The sequence below is a fragment of the Theropithecus gelada genome, chromosome 7a, assembly GCF_003255815.1.
Source record: "Theropithecus gelada isolate Dixy chromosome 7a, Tgel_1.0, whole genome shotgun sequence".
In the NCBI taxonomy this organism is placed as follows: Eukaryota; Metazoa; Chordata; class Mammalia; order Primates; family Cercopithecidae; genus Theropithecus; species Theropithecus gelada.
The window spans coordinates 48,404,507-48,429,301 of record NC_037674.1 but is presented as its reverse complement, the minus strand read 5'-3'; the positions used below and the strand labels follow the sequence as shown (position 1 = coordinate 48,429,301).

General features: G+C 43.2%; 1 protein-coding gene across 3 annotated transcripts in view; it reads left to right on the top strand.

The window, feature by feature from the left end:
• Positions 1 to 6,218: 6,218 nt before the first annotated feature.
• ADPGK (ADP dependent glucokinase) overlaps positions 6,219 to 24,795 on the top strand; it is a 36,033-nt gene continuing 17,456 nt past the window's right edge. For 2 of the 3 annotated variants that reach the window (XM_025390445.1, XM_025390446.1), the window contains exons 1-3: positions 6,219 to 6,539; positions 15,487 to 15,712; positions 18,722 to 18,784. In XM_025390445.1, the coding sequence (XP_025246230.1) occupies positions 6,307 to 6,539; positions 15,487 to 15,712; positions 18,722 to 18,784 (522 nt within the window). In that variant the 5' untranslated portion in view covers positions 6,219 to 6,306. The remainder of the gene's footprint in view (positions 6,540 to 15,486; positions 15,713 to 18,721; positions 18,785 to 24,795) is intronic. The other variant, XM_025390448.1, reaches the window with a different exon arrangement.

Below are 24,795 nucleotides of genomic sequence, written 5' to 3'. Positions count from 1 at the left end.
TCTTGTGAGTATATAACTGTTTTGAAATTAAAAGTTTTTTAAAGAGCAATTAACAATTGATATTCGCTACAACCTAGATAAATCTCAAAATAATTATGCTGTAAGAAAAAAGCCACATCAAAAAGATTATGTACTGTATGATCCCAGTTATATAAAATTCTGCAAAGTATAAACTGAACTATAGTGACAGAAAGCAGATTGCCTAGGTACAGGGTGTGGGGGGATGTACGGGCAGGAAGGAGTAAGAGGGAAGGGTTACAAAGGGCCATGAGGAAACATTTGGGGTGATGGATATGTTTACTATATTACTATATTACCTTGATTGTAGTGATGGTTTTGTCAGAGGCATTCGAACCACAGAGACTCCATTTTGAGTGAGGGCTAGGAAAATGAGGCTGAGAGTTGCTGGACTGAATTCCCAGAAAGTTAGGCATTCCTAGCCTCTAGATGTTTACTGTTAAGGGAACAAATTATTAATGTTTACTAAAACGGACCCAGACTTGGGAGTGTCCAGATATCTCAATATCTGGGGAACAAAGGCATTCCTAATTTTGCTTTAAAGATAATAATATTGATTCTTGCCAAATATCATAATTAAGAAAAGTAATAGTTTATCACAAAGCCTTGCAGCAGAGCGCATCTCTCCATATATACAAGCATTGTACCTAGGGTGGATGCGTTCCTCCTCTTAATTTCGGAAACGTCCTGTTCTGTCTATGGAGTAGCTGTCCTTTCACCACTTTGCTTTCTTAATAAACTAGCTTTCGCTTTGCACTACAGACTCGCTCTGAATCCTTTTTTGCACAGGATCCAAGAACCCTCTCTTGGGGTCTGGATCGGGATCCCTTTCCTGTAACAGTTTCAGGGTGTATACATATGTTAAACTTATTAATTTGCACACTTTAAATATTATGCGCTTAATGCATATCAATTTCACTTCAATAAGCATACTAAAGATATTAAGTGCCTAGTAATAAAACTTACTAAAGACGTACAAATCCTCCACAAAAAGTCTAATATGCCATTGGGAGACATTTAGGTAGATCTAAATAAATGAAGGGATCTACCATAGTCCTAGAATGATAAAAATCCTAATTGGGTTTTTTTGGGAGGGAGGGCAACAAGTTGATTCAAAAATGTATATGGGAATTTTATTTTATTTTATTTTATTTTAGTATATGGGAATTTCAAAAGGCCAAAGATAGCCAAGACAGAAGAGTAAGGCAAAAGAATTTACATTAACAGATATCAAGACAGAGAGATGCTGATAAACAAATAGACCAATGGAACAGATTGAAGAGCCCCAAAACAGATCCACACATACATAGACACGTGGTATTGGACAGAGGTGGGAATGCAGAGTCATTGAGAAATGACCAGTAAAAGGCACTGGGTAAACTGGGTATCTATAAGCATTCTTCTCACAACACACAAAAATCAATTCCAAGGTAGATTAAATACCTAAACATGAAATGTGAAAGCTTATAGCTCTTAGAAGGTTGTACAGGAAAATACCAGCATGATCCTGAGTACAGGAAGATTTTTTAAATAAGTAACAAAAAGCACCAATGATAAGGGGAAAGTAGTAATAAAAAAAAGAACAAAATGTTAACTATATAAAAAACTAAGAACTTTAAGGCTGTGCATGGTAGCTCACAATCATAATCCCAGCACTTTGGGAGGCCAAGGCAGGAGGATCTCGCGAGGCCAGGAGTTCAAAACCACCCTGGGCAACATAGAGAGATCCTATCTCTACAAAAATACATAAATAAGAATAATTTTTCATAGAACTCTACTCACTAAAGACATTATAAAGAGAATGAATAGTGACTGGGAGGGAGGCAATATACTTGCAACTAACCAACAAATAGAAACGTCAAAACCACAGTAAGATACCACTACACACCCTACAAAATGACAAAGCTTTAAGAATCTGTTGGAGTGTATGTAGCTGGAGCAACAGAAATTCTCATATGCTGCCAGTGAGAAGATAAACTGGCATACTGCTTTGGAAAGATGTCAAACATTATATAGTAAAGTTGAAGACAGGCATATCATTGACCCAGAAATGTTATTTAGTTTCTACCCTGAAGAAATGGCTATACACATGTAACACAGCATGTACACAGCAACACTGTAATAGTAAAAAACTGGGAAAACTCCAAATGGTCTATTCATAGTACAATAGATAAATTTTAGTATTTTCATTCAGTGGGATATTATATAGATGCTGAGCAGCCAAAAAATAGAAAAGGCTACTGCATAGTGACCTATGCAGAAATGGCTGTCTTCCTTATAGTAAGAGAGTGACAGACCAGCAAGAAAGACTAAGAAGAAAATTAAATATAGCTCTCAGAACCAACCATAGCAACAGCAGGGAGTGTTTTGAATTCCAACATGTAGCAGACACTGTGCTAGACTGTCTTAAGATAACTCTACCTCCCACAACCATTCTGCAAAGTAGGAATTATTTTGCAGATAAGGAAACTGAAGAACAGAAAAGTTAAGTGACTTACCTGAGGACACACAGATAGCAGGTGACAGAGTGAAGATTTGCGACAAGGAATCAAATCCCACCTTCTTTCCATTGAAGTATGAACTGTTGATTGCTTGCAACAACCATTCACCACCTCTCCCTTCTTCCAGAACCCTGATTTTGTTAAGATGTACTGCCTCTTCTGTGCTGTCCTAGGGATGGCAGAGCAAAAGACAGAACAAGCCTGGGTCCCTGAGGACTCTCTGGCAATGCTGCCAGGCCATACCAGTTAGGTGTTTTTGCTACCTTTTATTTATTTTTCCTTTATTTTAGCTTTAGGCCCAGTGGTTGTAGAACTGCTAGAGTTCTTGAATCAAAAAGAAAATGTAGTTAGAAGGCAAACTTCCCATTTCCTTCCAAACCATTGCAAGTAATACCAAAACCCAAACCAGATCACGGTAGCAGATGCTACAAGGTCTACAACAGGACTGGTTTATGCAGCCTGCAGAAGAGAACGCAAGCAGGAAGGCCTGTGAGTGTAAAGGGCTCCAGCAAGCAGCCTGGTAGCAGTGTTCTGGGAAGCCTGAGATGGCTAAGAGAGCACTGTAAGGGTGGAGGACTGTGCTTTATCCTGCCCCCTGATTCATTTCCCTATGAAGCTCATAGGTCCTGGCCAGACAGAAGCCCACACAGTCCTGTGCCTCCTGCCTTTCTAGGCTCAGCGCTTCTTCCTGGTCCAAAGCAGTTAATTCCGAAGTGAAAATTCCAGGCCACTACGTTGTCACATCCTCTCAAGCTACAACCCGGTTCCCAGTCTGTGTAGGAAGTTCTATTACTATCAAGAAACTCTCATGTTCTTCTTACTGCTTTGCTGTTGACGTTCCTCTCATCTGGCTCCTGTGCCTCAACACCCCTGCCTCTCCCCTGCACTGGCCAGAGGCAGTCCATCCTCTGAGCACTTCTAGTCCCCTCCTGACCTCACATGAGTGAGGAGGATGTCTGATTGCCAAGGGCTATGGTTACAGACACAAAGCTTTCTCTTTTCGGGTGCTGGGATCCTTTATTCCATCTCTTTAATTTCTTTGGAGTTTTCTCTAACCTTCAAAATTGTGCTCTGACTCTGGCCTTTGGGTATGGCCTGTGGTGGGCTGTGTCCCTGGCATCAACAAAGGCTTTGACACAGCGTGGCCTTCAAAGAGCAGCTTGGATGAAACCGCAGGGGCCTGGAGCTGCAAGGAAAGTGGGTTAGCCCAGCTTTCACAGGGACTGTTTGGGCCCACTTTAGTTTTTGCTACATGTGGGAACAAATGTGCCCCTTCAGGCCTTTCAGATCATGGGGGTGGGTATTTTTGTTAAAGCCAAAACCTTCAGCTAATTTGGAAGCTGACAGGATTCTGCTAAGTCTTTGTGTTAACACAGTATCTGCTCCCTGGCCTTCCAGGTCAGGATCTTGGGTGGGACACCTGGAGCCTCCATTTGCCTCTGAATTTTCTGGAACAAAATTGCTTTTCGTCTCTCATTTCAAGGTCCTAGGAGAGAGAACCAATAGCAAAGGCCATGTCTGGAAGCCATTTGGGTGGGGGCAGGGGGTGTCTTGAGGTCTGCCCAGCCCAGCCCTTTCCTCTTTGTTCAGCCTAGGCAATGAAGCCACAGCTGCCCACTCAGAGCTGTTTTAATTGTCCCCAGAAACCTAACTTCTAGAAAAACAATTGGCTTGCAAAGGATTCCAGACTCTCTGAACAGACAGATGATCAGAATCTTTTCTGATTTTCATTAAGGAAATATTTCAAGAGGGACTGTGGCACCAAGACAGTGAATGCCTGCCCCTGAGCCCCTGATGAGAAGGAATTAAAGGCCCTGTGACTATGTATGTGACCAGAAGCCACATCAGGCTCCACCAGGCCTGACAACTGTCCCTGATGGTCTGTTCTTCACCTCCTGTGGCTCCTGACTCTTCAGTTCTCAGTTGGAATTGAGGTCAGCCCTCTCGTTTCCTTGTCTGGCCCCTTCACCACCCACAATGCAAACCCATACTGAGGGACCAACCAGCAAGAGGCCCAGAGCAGCCCCCATAGCAACCAGAGGGGGCCAAGCTTGCTGCCACAGCCCACAACATGCCAACACCCCATTTAGACTTTTACATGAGAAATAAACATCCACTTGGTTCAACTGCTATTGTTTCGTCTCTGTGACTAAATCAAAAGTCCTCCTAGAGGACTAGGACTAGATCTACTGTCTGTTCTATGGCCTTCCCACAGTTCAGCTTCCTGTGCTCCCCAAAACTTCACCTTGGAAACATATTTAACTGGTTCTGACCTTCAGCCTTGTGTGACTGTGGGTCCACAGCTAATATCAAATAACCGCAGACACCAGACACTTGGTTAAAATTCTCAATAGAGGAAAATGGTCGCTGGACAGTCAGCAGACTCACTGTTTTCAGGTCAGCTGCTGGCTCAGTCCCCTCTGGGTGCCAGGGAAACCTGACAGCTGAGGGTTGTGATAAGGAGCAGTTTCTCTAGGAACTGACTGACATGTCTCCCTGAGGAGAGAGAAGTGACAGGCAACTCTAGGGAAGATGGCTTTCATGGCTTCACAAATATCTCACTGGCTCTTTGGCTTCTTCTCCAAGGTAGCCCAGATCTCTTCCTGTGTGAATATCTTTGTCGAAAGGGATGGCATGGTCAGGTAGGCCAGGTAGGATCAACTGAGGGAAGGTAGATGACCAGGATGGAGAAAAGCTGATGAGGTGGGGCTGAGGAGAATGAAGACTAATGCCCAAGATCAAAGTTAGGGAAATAAAGTGTCGCTGCCAACTCCAAACGTCAGGGTCACACTGGAAAACTGGACACAAAGCCAACGTCAGGAGCCAACAGAGCTGGAAAACTGGAAACAGGCCAGGGAACAAGACTAGGCCGGGCATGATGGCTGCTGAGAATGAGCTGGTACCAAGCCTAGCTTCATTGTCTCTCAACATAGCCTCATGCACAGAAAAGTCATATCAACGAAGAGAGAGCTGGGTTTAAGTGATGTCACCAAGGGGGAACAAAAGAAAACAACGTTCCTTAACCCAGGTCCGTAACTCTCGTGTTGTGCACAAGATTGTGTACATTTTCCAGAGTTTGCTAAAGGGAACAGCGCCCCCAAAAGGGTTATTTTAAGGTTTGATTGTGGACTCTGGTTATCCAGAAGAGGACGATCTCTGCCGATCTCTGCGGGCTCTCCTGTCTCGACGAAGTCCTTTAGTGCCTGAGGGTCTCGGCCACCTTCCAAAGGGGCGGAATCCCCCTGCCTCGCGTACCCCAGGGGTCTCAGTAGCGCTGTTGTTCTGTGAGCCTACTCCTCTTAGAAGCGCCGAGCACCAGGCCTGGAAGAGGACGAGTCTAGTAAATGAGGGGACACGGGGCGGACGGAGGTATTAAAAGATGGGGGTGTGATCTGTGCCAATGGGGACACTGACTGGTTCGAATATTAACGCGAGGTTTGTCCGCTTCTTCACAATCTGTCCGTTTTACTGGGAAAGCAAATGTGTTCCCATCCCTCTATCTGGGGATACGGTTAGAGTTCCGAGAAGCGGGGTGCAGCGCCCGGACTGGCACAACTGCCATTGTCCCACCTCCTCCGGGGCCGCAACACCGCAGTGCCGGGACTCGGACTGAGCCGAGGGCTCCCCACTCGCTACGTCGTGGCACCGCCCGTCGCCCCGCCCCTTGGGGAGCCCGTGGCGCGCCCTTTTGACGTAGTGCTTGTGTCAACATCAGCGCGCGCCGAGCCCGGAAGAGGCGCGGACTAGGAAAGCAGTCGGTTCGCGCAGCTGCTGCGCCTCGGTCCCCATGGCGCTGTGGCGCGGCTCCGCGTACGCGGGCTTCCTGGCGCTGGCCGTGGGCTGCGTCTTCCTGCTGGAGCCAGAGCTGCCAGGCTCGGCGCTGCGCTCTCTGTGGAGCTCGCTGTGTCTGGGGCCCGCGCCTGCGCCCCCAGGACCCGTCTCCCCTGAGGGCCGGTTGGCGGCAGCCTGGGACGCGCTTATCGTGCGGCCAGTCCGGCGCTGGCGCCGCGTGGCAGTGGGGTGAGTGCCAGCGGGGCCTGGGTCTCTGAACCTCCGAGGTCCGCCTTGGAGGTCGGGCGGAGCCGGCCAGAAACAGGGCTTCCCAGAGGTCCCCGGGAGGCGCTGCTGTCCGCGCTGGCCCCTTGGCAAGAAGCGTCGGACGTCTGAGTGGAACCCGGTTCGTCACCGCTGCTCTTTCCACTCGGCTGGCCTCTGCACCTTTCTCTGATCCCGGTAGGACCAGCCCTAACAGCTTCTTGCTAATCCCTCTTTGTCTGACACCTTTCTCCGAGCCTTGTTCCTCGTTCCAACTTTTAGCCCCTTCTCTTCTGGCGACTGTTGTTTTGCAGTCAAAGATACTTGACCTTACCCACTTTGACAACACTCGTCTTCCTCTTTCTTCTGAACTTCTTGAAGACGAGTGATTTCTGCCTTTACCCACTTGCTTTCGTAACGCCGTGTAGTCTGGAAACCACACGACTGTACTGCAGCTCCTCTCTGATTTGCCTTTTTGAGTCTTCATTATCTGCTCTCTGCAGCCTTCCATGCATTGAACACGTCCTTCTTCGTGAAACTCTTTTCTTCCCCTGACTTCAGTGACGTTGCATATTTAAGGTTCTTCCAAATCACAGTGCCTCCTTTCTTTGTACTTTTCCTTGGGAATGTAATTATTCCCTTTATAGTGTTGATATTGTAAACACTAACTTTAGTCTCTGACTCAGTTCAATTTGACTTTCTTGCCATGACCTCAGAGTTATGTATAACCACCACATAAAAGCAGGCCCTCTACCATGTAGACTACTACTTTCTGTGGAGTGTTGGGACTGGGAGGGGTAAAGTAGAGCAAACTTGTCCTGAAGATTAAATGACATAATTCATGTAATCTCTCTAGCATGGTGCTTGCTTTAAAAAGCATTCGATATTAGCTATAATTTTTTTTGTTTTATTTTTTTGGACACAGGGTCTCTCTCTCTCTGTCGCCTAGGCTGGAGTGCAGTGGCGCAATCACTGCTCACTGCAGCCTCGACCTCCCAAGCTCAAGAGATCCTTCTGCCTCAGCCTCTGGAGTAGCTGGGACAACAGGCAAGCACCACCACGCCCAACCAATTTTTTATTTATTTTATTTTTTTTAGTAGAGTCGAGGTCTTGCTATATTGCCTAGGCTGGTCTCGAACTCCTGAGCTCAAGCGAACCTCCCACCTTGGCCTCCCAAAGTGCTGGGATTAAATTGTCCTTCCTTGCTTTATGTGCGTTCATTCAGCAGATATTCACCAGCTACATGGTTAGTGTCAGTTCTGTTCTAGGTTCTTAAGATACAGAGATGGGTGAAGCAAGGTCCCCGCCTCACTTATTGGAAAAACACATATTATTGTATCAGTCTACTTGGACTGCTAGAACAGAATACCACATATTAGGTGGATTAAACAACAGAAATCTGTTTTATCACGGATCTGGAGGCTGATAGTCCGAGATCAAGGTACTGGCAGGATTGGTTTTTGATGTTGCCTCCCTTCCTAGCTTGCAGCGAGCTGACTTTTCACTGTTAGCCTGCGCATGCACGCTCCTGGTGCCTTTCACTCCTCTTATATGGACACTAGGTCCTTTTGGAACAGGGCTCACCCTTGTGACCTTATTTAACCTTAATTACTTCCTTAAAGGCCCCATGTCCAAATATAGTCACATTGGGAATTAGGGTTTCAGCATATGAATTGGTGGGGGGTGGACAGTTCAGTCTATAACAATTATGGTTAGAAGAGGAACATCCCACGAGGACCAGGCAGACGCCTTAATGCCTTTTACGACCTAATCTTAGAAGCACATAGGAACTCTTCTACCAGAGTCACAGGTCCACCTGGTTTTAAGGGAGGGGACATAGAACAAACATTGATGGGAGGAGCATCCGTGTCACGTTGTGAAGAGAACATGTGGAATGGGACATCTTATTGCGACCATCTTGGAAAATATATTTTACTACGGTGACTTTCATAGGACAGACACTAAAGAAGAAATGAGATTTCTCCAAGCCAAAGTGGGAACAGGTCCACCTAGGCAAGAGAACCAAATGTGAAAAAGTACATGGTTGGTTTGGGAACAGGTCAGCCTTGTTTTCGAGCAAGAATCTTATGGTAGAGGGTTGTAAAGAGATGATGCTGAGAACGAAGGGTTGGACCAGATTGTGAAGGGCTTTTTATGGGGAAGCCATAAAGGCTTATAAGCAGTTAACTGATGACAAGTTCTTTGTTGAGAATTGGTGGGAATGTGAAGGGTGGATTTTGAGCAGTGGTTCTAACCTGTTTCACTGCTTCTCATCATTTATTTCCCAAAGAGGATTTTTTTTGAGATGGAATCTGGCTGTGTCGCCCAGGCTGGAGTGCAGTGGCGCGATCTCGGCTCACTACAAGCTCTGCCTCCCGGGTTCACGCCATTCTCCTGCCTCAGCCTCCCGAGTAGCTGGGACTACAGGTGCCCGCCACCATGCCCAGCTGATTTTTTGTATTTTTAGTAGAGACGGGGTTTCACTGTGTTAGCCAGGATGGTCTCGATCTCCTGACCTCGTGATCTGCCCGCCTCGGCCTCCCAAAGTGCTGGGATTACAGGTGTGAGCCACTGCGCCCGGCCCCAAAGAGGATTTTTAGCCCAAAGATAGGGGGATTTAGGAGGGATGAGGGGAAGCAGGTGCAGTACTTGTATTCTTGTATCAGAATCTCATTTTGAGGTTGTAGTTTGACTTCTCTAGAGACGTATTCACACTCTCACACAGACACACTCAAAATGCAATTTAATGTGATTCATAAGGAGGAATATCTTGAGACTCTGACACTGGTATAAGAGGCCGTTGTAGGGTTTGTGTAAAGGGAGAAAGGAGCCTGAACCAGACTTGGCAATGATGTAGAAGAGGTGAGATTTGAGAGATAACCTGAATAATAGGTTGGATGTGGTGGAGTAAAGAAAGGCAGTCAAAAACGACAGGTTTTAGTATTGGATATCTTGTTTAGTTTTTGTTTTCTGTTTGAGACAGCATCTCGCTCTGTCACCCAGGCTGGAGTGTGCAGTTTCATGATCAAGCTCACTATGGCCTTGACCTGTCATGCTCAGTGTCCCAAGTAGCTGGAACTACAGGCATGTACCACCACGCGCGGCTAATTTTTATATTTTTGGTAGGGACAGGATTTGCCAAGTTGCTCAGGCTGGTCTTGAACTACTGAGTTCAGGCCTTGCCTCCCATCTTGGCCTCTGAAAGTGCTGGAATTACAGCTGTAAACCACCTCACCCAGCCCAGTATTAAATATAACAACTAATATGATTAGGCTTTGTGTCCCCACCCAAATCTCATCTTGAATTGTAATCCCCATAAGCTAATCAAAGGAGAGACCAGGTGGAGGTAATTGAATCACAGGGGCGGTTCCCCCGTTCTGTTCTGATAGTGAGTGAGTTCTCATGAGATCCTTTGGTTTTATAAGGGGCTCTTCCCTGCTATTCGCTTGGCACGTCTCCTTCCTGACACCTGAAGAATAGGGTGCCTTGTTTCCCCTTCCCCTTCTACCATGAGTAAGCTTCCTGAGGCCTCCCCAGCCATGCTGAACTGTGAGTCAATTAAACCTCTGGCCTTTATACATTACTCAGTCCCGGGCAATCATTATACCATTATGAAAATTGACCAGTGCAACAACTTTATGAGGCAGGCAGATAACAGACATTATCACCAAGTCTTCACACATTGATTTATTTGCCCAAGATCTTGCAGCTATCAAGTGCCAGAGGAGCAATTGAAGCCTGGTCTTTCCCATTTCTGGTTCCTGGTTGATGCCATGTTATTGCCATTAAGAGAGATTTAAGAAAAACAAGTTTAAAAAGATAAATTGGATTTCAGAGGAGAAATATACATACATTGTTATGGGATTTCAGATGAAGCTTCTCAGCTACTGAAAATGAGAAGCTGGTTTTTAGGAATATATTGAGAAACAGGATTGCAAATTTTGGAGACACTGGTACTTAGGTTGAAGCCAGAGACTGTATAGGATCACCCAGGAAGAGAAGAAGAGAAGGTAAAAATGGTAAAGGTGGAATTCTGGGAGGCACTTAAGGGGCTGGTGGAAAGGGGTCAAAGAAGTAAAGGACAGGAGTTTTAAGGTGTTTAAGATGTTTCTAGGAAACTTCCCCTGCTTCTAAATCAGACTCTGGTACCTGTTGTTCATTGGTTTAAAAATGATGAAACCCAGCGGGCACGGTGGCTCACGCCTGTAATCCCAGCACTTTGGGAGGCTGAGGTGGGCAGATCACCTGAGGTCAGGAGTTCGAGACCAGCCTGACCAACATGGAGAAACCCCCATCTCTACTAAAAATACAAAATTAGCCGGGCGTGATGGTGCATGCCTGTGATCCCAGCTACTCGGGAGGCTGAGGCAGGACAATTGCTTGAACCTAGGAGATGGAGGCTGTGGTGAGCCGAGATCGTGTCATTGCACTCCATCCAGCCTGGGCAACAAGAGTGAAACTCCGTCTCAAACAACAAAACACCCTTATGCTAATATTTATTGCCTCTGGAACTGGCTTCACCCCTACCCTTGAAACATATCTTGGTCTTCTCCCCTGTATGAATTCTCCATTGTAGCTAGATCATTCTTTATTGTATCCAAACACAAGGTTAATCCCTTCGTGTACAATTTTGCTTGTGTGTACTTCCTACGTGGGCTTCAGTATCAGATAAATCTGGGTTTGAATTTCAGATCCGCCTGTCTGTGGCTTTTGAAATGTTAGTTAATCCACAGCTTCACTTTTCTTAGCTAAAAGCAGTGATGACTACTTAGCAGTCTTACAGCATTTTGCAAATAGGTTTAATCTATCTGAAAATGCCTGCCTAGCATGGAGTGCTTCTTAAAGATCAGCCGCCTTTCTCTGTCTAGATGCAGGAGCTAGGGTTCAGCCCAGGGACCACTGCCTTTTTTTCCCGTCTCTTTACAGTTCTGTGTCTTAACGATTATGATTAGCTCTTATAACAGCTGATGCATGTAATGTAAAACTAGCGAAAACCTTAGAAAAATCTCCGGACGCGGTGGCTCACGCCTGTAATCCCAGCACTTTGGGAGGCCAAGGCAGGTGGATCACGAGGTCAGGAGATCGAGATCATCCTGGCTAACATGGTGAAACCCCGTCTCTACTAAAAATACAAAAAATTAGCCGGGTGTGGTGGCGGGCGTCTGTAGTTCCAGCTACTCGGGAGGCTGAGGCAGGAGAAAGGTGTGAACTCAGGAGGCAGAGCTTGCAGTGAGCCGAGATCGCGCCACTGCACTTCAGCCTGGGCGATGGAGCGAGACTCCGTCTCAAAAAAAAGAAAACCTTAGAAAACATTTTACAGGTGATGAAACAGAAGGGAGGAGATAGGAAACATCATCTTTACCTTAGAGGCACTTAAGGTCTAGATGGGAGAACTATGCCCTCTTTCCCAGCCCCCCCAGCCCATTTTGACATTCAGCATCTATTGTCTTGACCTATTTTCCAGTTGTTTCATTTGTGTTTTCTCCAAAATCACACTGTCATCTAATACACATTTTTTACTGATGTGTGAGATTCTGCTTGCATGTCAGATGAGCATAATTTTGTTTTCTGATTCTTTAACTGTGTCTCCCTTTATTTCCCCTTGATAATACAACATCTTAGGTAATAATGCTTTTTACATTTTGGGATGCTATTGAGATGAGAAAGTGCAGAGAAAGATTCTTATTCTGGTTAAAGTATTATAAAACAGAACAAGAAAGTACATGTAAAGTACTCGTTTGGCATCTAGCATGTAGTAGATGTTCAGTGTTTTTTTGAAAAAGGGTCCTGCTCTCTCGCCCAGGCTGAAGAGCAGTGGTGCCATCTTGGTTCACTGCAACCTCTGCCTCCCAGGCTCAGGTGATCCTCCTGCCTCAGCTTCCTGAGTAGCTGGGGCTGCAGGTGTGCACCACCACACCTGGGTAATTTTTGTATTTTTTGTAGAGACGGGGTCTTGCTATATTGCTCAGGCTGGTCTGGAACTCCTAGGCTCAGGTGATCTACCCGCCTTGGCCTCCCAAAGTGCTGGGGTTACAAGTGTGAGCCACTGTGCTCAGCCTGGTTATTTTAATTATAAAAAGTTATCAAGTAAACCATGAACCAGTCTGAGAAACTGGTTATTTTCCCTCAGTATTCCTGATGTGATTAGGTGAGGGATGGAAAATGTTCCATGATAGTGATATTTTGTAACTCAAAATTAGTTCTGTTGGGTTTTGCCTTGTGTCACAAAATATACTGAACAGCTTTCCCCATTCTCATCTTTGAGGAGTCAGACTGTTTAAAATCTCAGCAGTACTAGATATGGAGAGTGGGGTGTTTATAGTTTTTGTTTGTTTGTTTGTTTTTTGAGACAGAGTCTCACTCTGTCACCCAGGCTGGAGTACCATGGCACAGTCTCAGCCCACTGCAACCTCCACCTTCCAGGTTCAAGCGATTCTCCTGCATCAGCCTCCCAAGTAGCTGGGATTACAGGTGCCCACCACCATGCCCAGCTAATTTTTGTATTTTCAGTAGAGACGGGGTTTCACCATCTTGGCCGGGCTGGTCTCGAACTCCTGACCTCATGATCCACCCGCCTCAGCCTCCCAAAGTGCTGGGATTACAGGCTTGAGGGTGTTTATAGTTTCTGAAGTAGTTATTTTCAAAGGCAGATTTCCCTCCGTTTCTGAACCTTCACTCTTCAGACTCGGGACCCAAATCCATTTGGATACAATTTTTAGACTGGGCTGTCTGGAGGAAATGGTATCCCTCCTTACTCAAGCCCTCATTGTCTGAAACTTAGGAACCTACTGGCATCTGAAAGCCAGAGATACTTGTATTCCTATTGATTCTACCTACCAATCTAATGCTGCATTCATTAGAAATAAAGGGCACCATGTCTGAGGTAAAATTGAGACAGTTTGCAAGGTGTGTTTGGTTTCTTTACATTGAAGGCTGTGAAAGGAAAGATTTTAAAGATATTTTTAAGCAACTGCCACGTGCGTGTCCAGAATAGCCCCTTCTGTATGTGTCATGGAGAAGTTCTGGCTTATATTTTCAGTGTTTCTTTGCTATAAATCATCCCTCTTTTAAAGAGAAGAGCCAAATAATTAGAGTAGCTAGATGTTTTATGCACTGAAAGGCATAGTAACTCTTAGGTTATGCTTCTTCAGTTGACCAGTCATTATGTATGTCGAACAAGAAACTGTGAGTATTTAAATGCTATTTGATAGGCAAAACTCCTTTCAAAACATGAATCCCTAGGGGAAGAATTAATAAAAAGGACCCTTATAATGAAGATGCAGTCTGCTTGTGTCTTGGGGGAGGATTTCTCTTCCTTGCCCTTGTAAATCTTCCTTAAGTGATGTAAATAATATCTAGTCTGCATACAAACCTTTTTAAAGTTATATCATTTTAAAAATTATAAAAGGAACACATGCATGTTAAAAGTAGGAATATACCTGGTAAAATTCCTCTTCATCCCAGTCTCATTCCTCTTCATTTTTGAAAGAGACTAAAAGGGAAATGTAACTATGCATTTTACACCAAAATTTCATCCATTGGGACATTTTTATTAATGAGTTTACCTTGTGGTTTCAGAGCTGGTCAGAATTAACTCTGAAGCCCAGTCACCCGTATCATTAGGGGCCGTCTCACTTGGCCGGCTGGAAGCTGTCTGTATGGTAATCCAACCTCACTGGCCAGAATGACATCCCAATAGGCAGAGGCAGGAATAAAGATTACCATGATAGGGGTAGGGGCAGGAAGACCTCATCTAACTACCTTAATTATTTAAACGTTCTCTTTAAAAGAGGGATGACTTAGCAAAGAAACCCTGAAAATATAAGACAGACCTTCTCCATACACACATAGGAGAGGCCATGCCAGACAACCTTAGTACAAGTTGAGCATCCAAAATGCTCTGAAATCCAAAACTTTGGGGCACTGACATGATGCTGCTGATGTATATTAAATATTTATATGTGAAAATTCCACCCACACATAAGGAATACAAACTTTATTTCATGGACAAAAGTATTTAAAACACTGTATAAAGTTACCTTCAGGCTGTATGTATGAAGTATATGTGAAATGGATTTGTGTTTGGACGTGAGTCGCATTCCCAGGATATCTCATGTATATGTAAATATTCCAAAATCAGAAACACTTCTGATCTCAAGCTCTTCAGATAAGGCATTCAACCTGTACTTTATAATTTCCACCGAGACAACCAAGAGTGGCAGGTCTTTAACGTTCATGGGTCAGTCCTGTGAACACTGGCCAAAGGGTGAGTTCTTACAATGCCGCAGGTGTGCCTAAGTCTGTAAACCACCACTAAAGTCTAAGAGACAGGGTTTCAGCTGGGAGTACTCGGCATTTAGTAATTTATTGTATCTTGCCACCATCCTCATTTTTCTTTGGAGGGAAGATGCCTGATACTTAGCCTTTGACTGAAACACGTATTTTGCTTACTCTGCCAATTGCTGTTCCTAAGTATACATTCACATATTTAATCTTAACCATAGCTCTATGAGTTAAATGCTCATATTATTGCCATTTTGTGGATGAGGAAACCAAGGCACAGAGAAATTAGTGACTTGCCCAAGTCACACAGCCAGCATGAATCCAGTTTGGCTCTGCCAGCGTTTTCTCAGAAATGTTACATTTTTGTTACAGTAGCTTTGTTCTGAAATGCTAAGCACCTGTCTTCTCACTGTGTAACTAGTGTAAATGTTTGCCAAACTATTGAGGAGTCCTGTGTTCTGATCCTAATACATACATCCAGTTAATGTAATTTTTCTCCTGCCATGTGCTATTTCCTCTCCCAGGTTTCAGATCTACTTCCCCTGTTTTTCTGTTGAATAGGGTTCTGAGAAACATTTTCCTTTTGTTAAATGCAAAACGGTTACTTGGTGCTTCTGCTGCTTTCACACAGTTTTTTTCCTCCTTCCAGAGTCAATGCATGTGTTGATGTGGTGCTCTCAGGGGTGAAGCTCTTGCAGGCACTTGGCCTTAGTCCTGGGAATGGGAAAGATCACAGCGTTCTGCATTCAAGGAATGATCTGGAAGAAGCCTTCATTCACTTCATGGGGAAGGGAGCAGCTGCTGAGCGCTTCTTCAGTGATAAGGAAACTTTTCACGACATTGCCCAGGTTGCATCAGAGTTCCCAGGAGCCCAGGTCTGTTTGGTTCAGCAGTAGTAAATTGAGGGTGGGAAAAGATGCCTTCTTCATATGGTTCCTAGAAGCAAGCAAGCAACTTTTCATTCCAGTTTGAAGAGGAGGGGAGCAAAATCACCCCTGGTTGAAAACTGTGGGTCTAGGTTGATGGTTCTCAGACTTGAGCATGTGTCAGAATCATTTGGAGAGGCTGTTGAAACACAGATTTCTGGGCCTACTACCAGAGTTCTGATTCAGTAGATGTGGGATGAGACCCAATAATTTACCTTTCCAATGAGTTTCGTGGTTGATCGTGTAGGTCTGAGAATCTCATTTTGAGAACCACTGGTCTGCAGGGTAGAACCTGTCAGAGTTAGAACCTTAGTGGTTTCCAAGCTCACCTGGTGAATATATACAAAGCCCTGCATGGTCCAGGCACTTCCTGGAGGTTCACGTGGAATAAGAGGCAGTGCTGAGGCTGGAGACCGAACCATGGCTCTTCCTACCTCACCCCAGTATGCCTGCTCCTACATGTACCCTCATGCCTCTTGAGGCTAAGTTTTGGTTGTTTGGTTATCTCCCGTGTCTTGCCCTCACCCCATTCTTCCTCCTCATTTAAACCTTTTGGCTGGGCACCCAGTCTAGGTTGGTAGTTCTAGCCAGGGACGCTCTTAATGCCATTTTTAATTGGCACCTTTCACAGACAAACCTTTGTGACTGCTTTTTTTGATGACTTAAGATTTTAGGCCGGGCATAGTGGCTCATGCCTGTAATCCCAGCACTTGGGAGGCTGAGGCAGGTGGATTGCTTGAGCCCAGGAGTTTGAGACCAGCCTGGGCAACATGGTGAAACCCTGTCTCTACAAAAAATAGAAAAATTTAGCTGGGCATGGTGGCACGTGCCTGTGGGAGGATCATCTGAGCCCAGGAGGTCAAGGCTGCACTGAACCATGATCATGCCACTGCACTCCAGTCTGGGCAACAGGGTGCAACCCTATCTCAAAAAGTTTTAGAAAATAATAAGTTTTTTGTCTTTGAAGCTGCCTATTTGAACATTAGAAATGGACATAGGCATTACCCAGCTGAGTTTCTAAAGGAGACAGCAAGTTAAGATTTCAGTTATTATCATTTTGACAGCTGAGATCAGTAGTGAGATTCTTATGTCTTATGGGAGAATCTTGATAGTTCTAACATGAGGAGTCCACTGCTCAAAAGTCTTTATGATTATGGAATTTAAACCACCAGTTTGATTTCTCTTCTCTCTTGATTCTGCCTTTATGTCTTGATGAAAAATTTTTTTACAGCAACTTTATCTAGCTTTGTGATGGTCCAAGTTATTTCGTAACATTATAAAACCCCCTTTCACTAGGGGAGTGCCTTTTTAAGGCAGGTTGATAAACATTATATGAAAATTCTGAAATCTACCTTGTAGATATCTTACTATTTTCCCAAGATTTTTTTTTAGTAAATTCTAGCCATCGTGGTTAAATAAAACATTAAGGCTGACATGTTAAAGGGCCAAATTTCAGCCTACATATCACAGAAAGTTTCAAATTTATCTCTAAAAAGCTATTACTGTCCCATCTGAATTCAGAGGTTAGTCAGCACAAAATTGGCGTAAGAGTGATGTCTACCATCTAGAATTGTTTACTCCAAACTTGTCCAGTCTGCAGCCCAGGACGGCTTTGAACGTGGCCTAACACAAATCATAAACTTTCTTAAAATATTATGAGATTTAACCCCCTGCCCCCTCTTCTTTTTAACAGCTCATCAGCTGCTGTTATTGTTAGTGTATTTTATATGTGACCCAAGACAGTTCTTCCAGTGTGACCCAGGGCAGCCAAAAGATGGGACACCCCTGGTTTAGTCTATGCCTCTGTGTGGGCTGAGGACTAGAAAGCTGGGATTGTAGCATTCCACCCAGGTAACACTATTAGGCTTTTCACCTTTTATAATAGAACAGCAACCTTAGATGTTATGTGTCAGATTTCCAAGGCGCATGGATCCATCCTTAGCAACATGGAACACCAACCTTGAATTATTTGTTCTCTGGGTCCTCAGCTGAGAGATGTGGTGTTTAAGGGAAAGTACTGTCCTATATTAGGGGCCTATTATCTTTAGAATTTACTCCCAGGAAAACCTTTATATTTCCCAACACATCAGTGTGTTTCTTCATTTCTCAAAATTTAGCAACAAACATTTACTGAACACTTATAAGAAGAAGACAGTCCCTGCCCCGAAGGACCTAGTTGTGTACCCAGATGATAGCAGCCCAAGTGGACAGGAGCCGCATTAGAGGTTTGTTCAGGTTATAGGGGTAGGAAGAGATCTGTAATCCTATCTGGTGAGGGTGGTTGTGAAGGCTGAAATGTCATTGAGGTAAGGGGAACAGAGAAGGCATTACAGAAAAGGTGACACTGCAGCTGATTCTTGGAAAGTGATCAGGGTTTTGCCTAGTATATGAGAAGGGGAGGGTGTCCTAATGGAAGGAAACAGCATGTGCCAAAGGCACAGAGACAGAGGAAGGCTGACTTGGAGAGCTGTAAGCAGGGTGTGGAAGGGAAGGGCAGGAGATGAAGGTGGTAAGGAAAGCATGGGTTAAATAAAGGCCATATGTGCCTCACTCAAGAGTTAGATTTTAGTTCATTATAGTATCTACTCAATGATTTTCCACAGGATAGTGAAGTTTTTCATTTTAGAAGGACTACAATGTAGAAGATAAGCCCTGTCCACACTTTTTCTCTTTCCTGTTGTCTCTTCTGGCTGGCTGTAAGCTCAGAGCTGAATTTGATCAACAGTTAAAAGCAATCAGACTCATTTTCATGGTTGTCCTATTTATTTTCTTCACCTTATTACTCACTTTCTGTTTCTCTGTTGCATTAACTTCATCTGTGTGTCCTTTGATGTAAAATCACCTCAAAATGTCTTTGGGAAAATGGACTATAAATTAATTTTTAAAATAAAAAATGATTAAACTTGGGTGATACAGTTGTATTAAAATACAGTCTAAAAGCCTTGAACTCTCTTACAGCACTATGTAGGAGGAAATGCAGCTTTAATTGGACAGAAATTTGCAGCCAACTCAGATTTAAAGGTAGGTCAAAATTTTAGATTAAAACCTGTGCCTTTCACTAGTGTTTCAATAATTTTAGGAGCAAGAATGAGTATCTATTCCTTGATTCAACTTATGGATCACCTAGTGTGTAGCAGACCCTGGGTCTTTTGTTATGAAGCAGTAATAGTAGGAGATCAGTAGTAACTAATACTTTCTGAGTGTTTATTCTGTGCCTGACATTGTCTTTAGTGCTTTGCATAGATTATCTAATCCTTGCAACGACCCTGTAAGGCTAGTCAGTACTGCCATTGTTCTTCCTTTCTACATGAGGAAACTTGAGGCAGACAGAGGTTCACAACTGATAGGTAATGGAATGAGGAATTTAACCCAGGCAGTCTGACCCAATAACCCATGTTCTTAGGCACCATATCATGTAATAGGAGCATGTGGGCCTTGAGACTGAGGATTATACAAGTAATGAGAGAAAACACAGGTGGCCATGTTGGTGAGCCTGGATCCAGAGTGCCAAAAAATAAAAGCCATTAGATGAGAGTCAGTAGGGGAGTGTCTTCAAGACTTAAATTGTTTGGTTTAAGTAGAATTAAAAATTGTTGCCATGTTCACAATAACACCTGAGTAAGAAGTTTCTGTTGCTATGAGTAGAATAGGCGTGAAGGGGGAGGCCAGCAAGAAAGTTACCACTGTTGTCCTGTAAACTGATTAAGGTTTGGATTAGAGCAGCCAGAGAGGAGAAACATATATCTAAAACCTACTACAATACATGGGGAACAAAGAAGAGATTTAACAAAGATGATTCTGGAGTAAATAACCTTGATCAGTGCAGAATGGTTGTGGCTGCTAACACTAGAGAACAGATAGTGAACAGTCTTCTAGTTTTGGGGGACCAGCCTAAAAATAGAAATATGGGTCAGAGTGGTGAAACCAGAAGCCAGAGATGAACTCAGAAATACGGATAGGTCATCAGCAGTTTCAGGGAAAAATTCATATGGAGCCAAATTGTACACTGGGAGGTAGGGGTAGATGTGCTTTCAATTTAGAGAGGATATTAAAATGTGAACATTCATATTTTAATAGGAATCAAAGTTCTCATGAAATATTAGGGTAGAAAATACTTTTCAGAAAGAAAATAAAAAGAAAATACAGACTTTTGCAGTCATTATGTTTATAAATTGTAATTAACTCCCAAATAGAGAAGATTAGAAATTCCAGGGCTGACCTTTGGAAATATTACCAGCTAATGGGTAGAAGAAAAGGAGATTGATCATAAGCCCTTTAGAGAGATCCCAGGACATTCCCATCAGAATCCCAGGAGTTTTCATGGATTCCTAAGAGGCCACCCTCCTGATACTGACAAATAATTCTGGCCTCTGGGAAGACAATACCCTGGATGGTCATGGGCTGAGTACAAGATTGACCTTTCAGTATTGACCTCCCCTGGGACCAGCATTTGCTCCTGGTCTCTGGAGTAGCTGGTCCTGGGACCAGTCTGATTGGAAGGCATTCTAGTAAAACAAGTCTGGTTTTGGTAGGAGATTGAGGAAAGAAAAGCAATCTGTTACTCAATCCTAACAACAATCTTAGGATTTCAAAGATAGAGGTCTAGAGAGGCTAAGTAAGGTGCCCAGGGCCACTTGGCTAGTAAATGATGCAGCCAGGATTCAAGTGTCAGGCTCTGCCTTTACTTCACCCTGTATGCACTCTCAAAGAGATTCAGTTTAACTTGCTGAAATGCTTCTCAGCGTGGACTGAGAGATCATCTGAGAACTACAGAGATTAAGAACTAGGTATTTTCCAGAGGTGGTAATCATAGCTAGCATTTCCTTCTATAGTTTTTTACCATACACCAGGCACTGTTTTAAGTTAGGTGCTTTAAATGTGTATGAACCTATTTAAATCTTAATAGGGCCACCACACCTAGCTTCTCTTCAATTTTTTTTTTTTTTTTTTTTTTTTTTTTTTTTTGTCTCACTCTGCCCAGACTGGAGTGCAGTGGTGCGATCTCAGCTCACTGCAATGTCCGTCTCTCAGGTTCAAGTGATTCTCGTGCCTCAGCCTCCCAAGTAGCTGAGACTACAGGTGTGTGCCACCATGCCCAGCTAATTTTTGTATTTTTTAGTAGAGAGGGAGTTTTACTGTGCTGGCCAGGCTGGTCTCCAACTTCTGGTCTCAAGTAATCCACCTGCCTCAGCCTTCCATAGTGCTGGGATTCATCCACCACACCTGGCCCTTTCTTCAATTTTTAAAACAGAGTTTGTGTCGAATTGGTATTATACCTGCCTTAAATGTTTATAGAATTTAAGCTTCTAGTGAAGCCTTCTAGGCCCAGGGTTTTCTATGTAGGAAGGTTTTAAATAACTGATTTCTTTAATAGATATAGGGAAATCTAGATTTTCCTTTTTTTTTTTTTTAAATGAACTTTAGTAGTTTGTATCTTTCAAGGAATTTGTCTGTTTCATCTGAGTTGTTGGATTTATTGGCATAAAGTTAATTATGGTATTCTATTATTCCTTTAAGATCTCTACAATTTGTAATGATGTTTTCCTTCTCATTCCTGATATTGGTCATTTGTATCTTCTTTTTTTTTTTTTAATTATACTTTCAGTTCTAGGGTACATGTGCACAACATGCAGGTTTGTTACATATGTATACATGTGGCATGTTGGTGTGCTGCACCCATTAACTCATCATTTACATTAGGTATATCTCCTAATGCTATCCTTCCCCCCTCCCCCCTCCCCACAATAGGCCCCGGTGTGTGATGTTCCACTTCCTGTGTCCAAGTGATCTCATTGTTCAATTCCCACCTATGAGTGAGAACATGCGGTGTTTAGTTTTCTGTTCTTGTGATAGTTTGCTGAGAATGATGGTTTCCAGCTGCATCCATGTCCCTACAAAGGACACGAACTCATCGTTTTTTATGGCTGCATAGTATTCCATGGTGTATATGTGCCACATTTTCTTAATCCAGTCTGTCACTGATGGACATTTGGGTTGATTCCAAATCTTTGCTATTGTGGATAGTGCTGCAATAAACATACGTGTGCATGTGTCTTTATAGCAGCATGATTTATAATCCTTTGGGTATATCCCCAGTAATGGGATGGCTGGGTCAAATGCTATTTCTAGTTCTGGATCCTTGAGGAATCGCTACACTGTTTTCCACAATGGTTGAACTAGTTTATAGTCCCACTAACAGTGTAAAAGTGTTCCTATTTCTCCACATCCTCTCCAGCACCTGTTGTTTCCTGATTTTTTTAATGATTGCCATTCTAACTGGTGTGAGATGGTATCTCATTGTGGTTTTGATTTGCATTTCTCTGATGGCGAGTGATGATGAGCATTTTTTCATGTATCTGTTGGCTGTATGAATGTCTTCTTTCGAGAAGTGTCTGTTCATATCCTTTGCCCGCTTTTTGATGGGGTTGTTTTTTTCTTGTAAATTTGTTTGAGTTCTTTATAGGTTCTGGATATTAGCCCTTTGTCAGATGAGTAGATTGCACAAATTTTCTCCCATTCTGTAGGTTGCCTGTTCACTCTGATGGTAGTTTCTTTTGCTGTGCAGAAGCTCTTTAGTTTAATTAGATCCCATTTGTCAATTTTGGCTTTTGTTGCCATTGCTTTTGGTGTTTTAGACATGAAGTCCTTGCCCATGCCTATGTCCTGAATGGTATTGCCTAGGTTTTCTTCTAGGGTTTTTATGGTTTTAGGTCTAACATTTAAGTCTCTAATCCATCTTGAATTAATTTTCATATAAGGAGTAAGGAAAGGATCCAGTTTCAGCTTTCTACTTATGGCTAGCCAATTTTCCCAGCACCATTTATTAAATAGGGAATCCTTTCCCCATTTCTTGTTTTTGTCAGGTTTGTCAAAGTTCAGATGGCTGTAGATGTGTGGTATTATTTCTGAGGGCTCTGTTCTGTTCCATTGGTCTATATCTCTGTTTTGGTACCAGTACCATGCTGTTTTGGTTACTGTAGCCTTGTAGTATAGTTTGAAGTCAGGTAGCGTGATGCCTCCAGCTTTGTTCTTTTGGCTTAGGATTGTCTTGGCAATGCAGGGTCTTTTTGGTTCCATATGAACTTTAAAGCGTTTTTTCCAATTCTGTGAAGAAAGTCATTGGTAGCTTAATGGGGATGGCATTGAATCTATAAATTACCTTGGGCAGTATGGCCGTTTTCACAATATTGATTCTTCCTATCCATGAGCATGGCATGTTCTTCCATTTGTTTGTGTCCTCTTTTATTTCACTGAGCAGTGGTTTGTAGTTCTCCTTGAAGAGGTCCTTTACATCCCTTGTAAGTTGGATTCCTAGGTATTTTATTCTCTTTGAAGCTATTGTGAATGGGAGTTCATTTATGATTTGGCTCTCTGTTTGTCTGTTACTGGTGTATAAGAATGCTTGTGATTTTTGCACGTTGATTTTGTATCCTGAGACTTTGCTGAAGTTGCTTATCAGCTGAAGGAGATTTTGGGCTGAGACGATGGGGTTTTCTAAATATATAATCATGTCATCTGCAAACAGGGACAATTTGACTTCTTCTTTTCCTAACTAAATACCCTTTATTTCTTTCTCTTGCCTGATTGCCCCAGCCAGAACTTCCAACACTATGTTGAATAGGAGTGGTGAGAGAGGGCATTCCTGTCTTGTGCCAGTTTCCAAAGGGAATGCTTCCAGTTTTTGCCCATTCAGTATGATATTGGCTGTGGGTTTGTCATAAATAGCTCTTACTATTTTGAGATACGTTCCGTCAATACTGAATTTATTGAGAGTTTTTAGCATGAAGGGCTGTTGAATTTTGTCAAAGGCCTTTTCTGCATCTATTGAGATAATCATGTGGTTTTTGTCTTAGGTTCTGTTTATATGCTGGTGATTGATTTGCCTATGTTGAACCAGCCTTGCATCCCAGGGATGAAGCCCACTTGATCAGGGTGGATAAGCTTTTTGATGTGCTGCTGGATTCGGTTTGCCAGTATTTTATTGGGGATTTTTGCATTGATGTTCATCAGGGATATTGGTCTAAAATTCTCTTTTTTTGTTGTGTCTCTGTCAGGCTTTGGTATCAGGATGATGTTGGCCTCATAAAATGACTTAGGGAGGATTCCCTCTTTTTCTATTGATTGGAATGGTTTCAGAAGGAATGGTACCAGCTCCTCCTTGTACCTCTCGTAGAATTTGGCTGTGAATCTGTCTGGTCCTGGACTTTTTTTGGTTGGTAGACTATTAATTATTGCCTCAATTTCAGAGCCTGCTATTGGTCTATTCAGGGATTCAACTTCTTGGTTTAGTCTTGGGAGAGTGTAAGTGTCCAGAAAAGTATCCATTTCTTCTAGGTTTTCTAGTTTATTTGCGTAGAGGTGTTTATAGTATTCTCTGATGGTAGTTTGTATTTTTGTGGGGTCGGTGGTGTGATATCCCCTTTATTGTTTTTTATTGCGTCTATTTGATTCTTCTCTCTTTTCTTCTTTATTAGTCTTGCTAGTGGTCTATCAATTTTGTTGATCTTTTCAAAAAACGAGCTCCTGGATTCATTGATTTTTTTGGAGGGTTTTTTGTGTCTCTATCTCCTTCAATTCTGCTCTGATCTTAGTTATTTCTTGCCTTCTGCTAGCTTTTGAATGTGTTTGCTCTTGCTTCTCTAGTTCTTTTCATTGTGATGTTAGGGTGTCAATTTTAGGTCTTTCCTGCTTTCTCTTGTGGGCATTTAGTGCTATAAGTTTCCCTCTACACACTGCTTTAAATGTGTCCCAGAGATTCTGGTATGTTGTATCTTTGTTCTCAATGGTTTCAAAGAACATCTTTATTTCTGCCTTCATTTCGTTATGTACCCAGCAGTCATTCAGGAGCAGGTTGTTCAGTTTCCATGTAGTTGAGCAATTTTGACTGAGTTTCTTAGTCCTGAGTTCTAGTTTGATTGCACTGTGGTCTGAGAGACAGTTTGTTATAATTTCTGTTCTTTTACATTTGCTGAGGAGTGCTTTACTTCCAACTATGTGGTCAGTTTTGGAATAAGTGTGATGTGGTGCTGAGA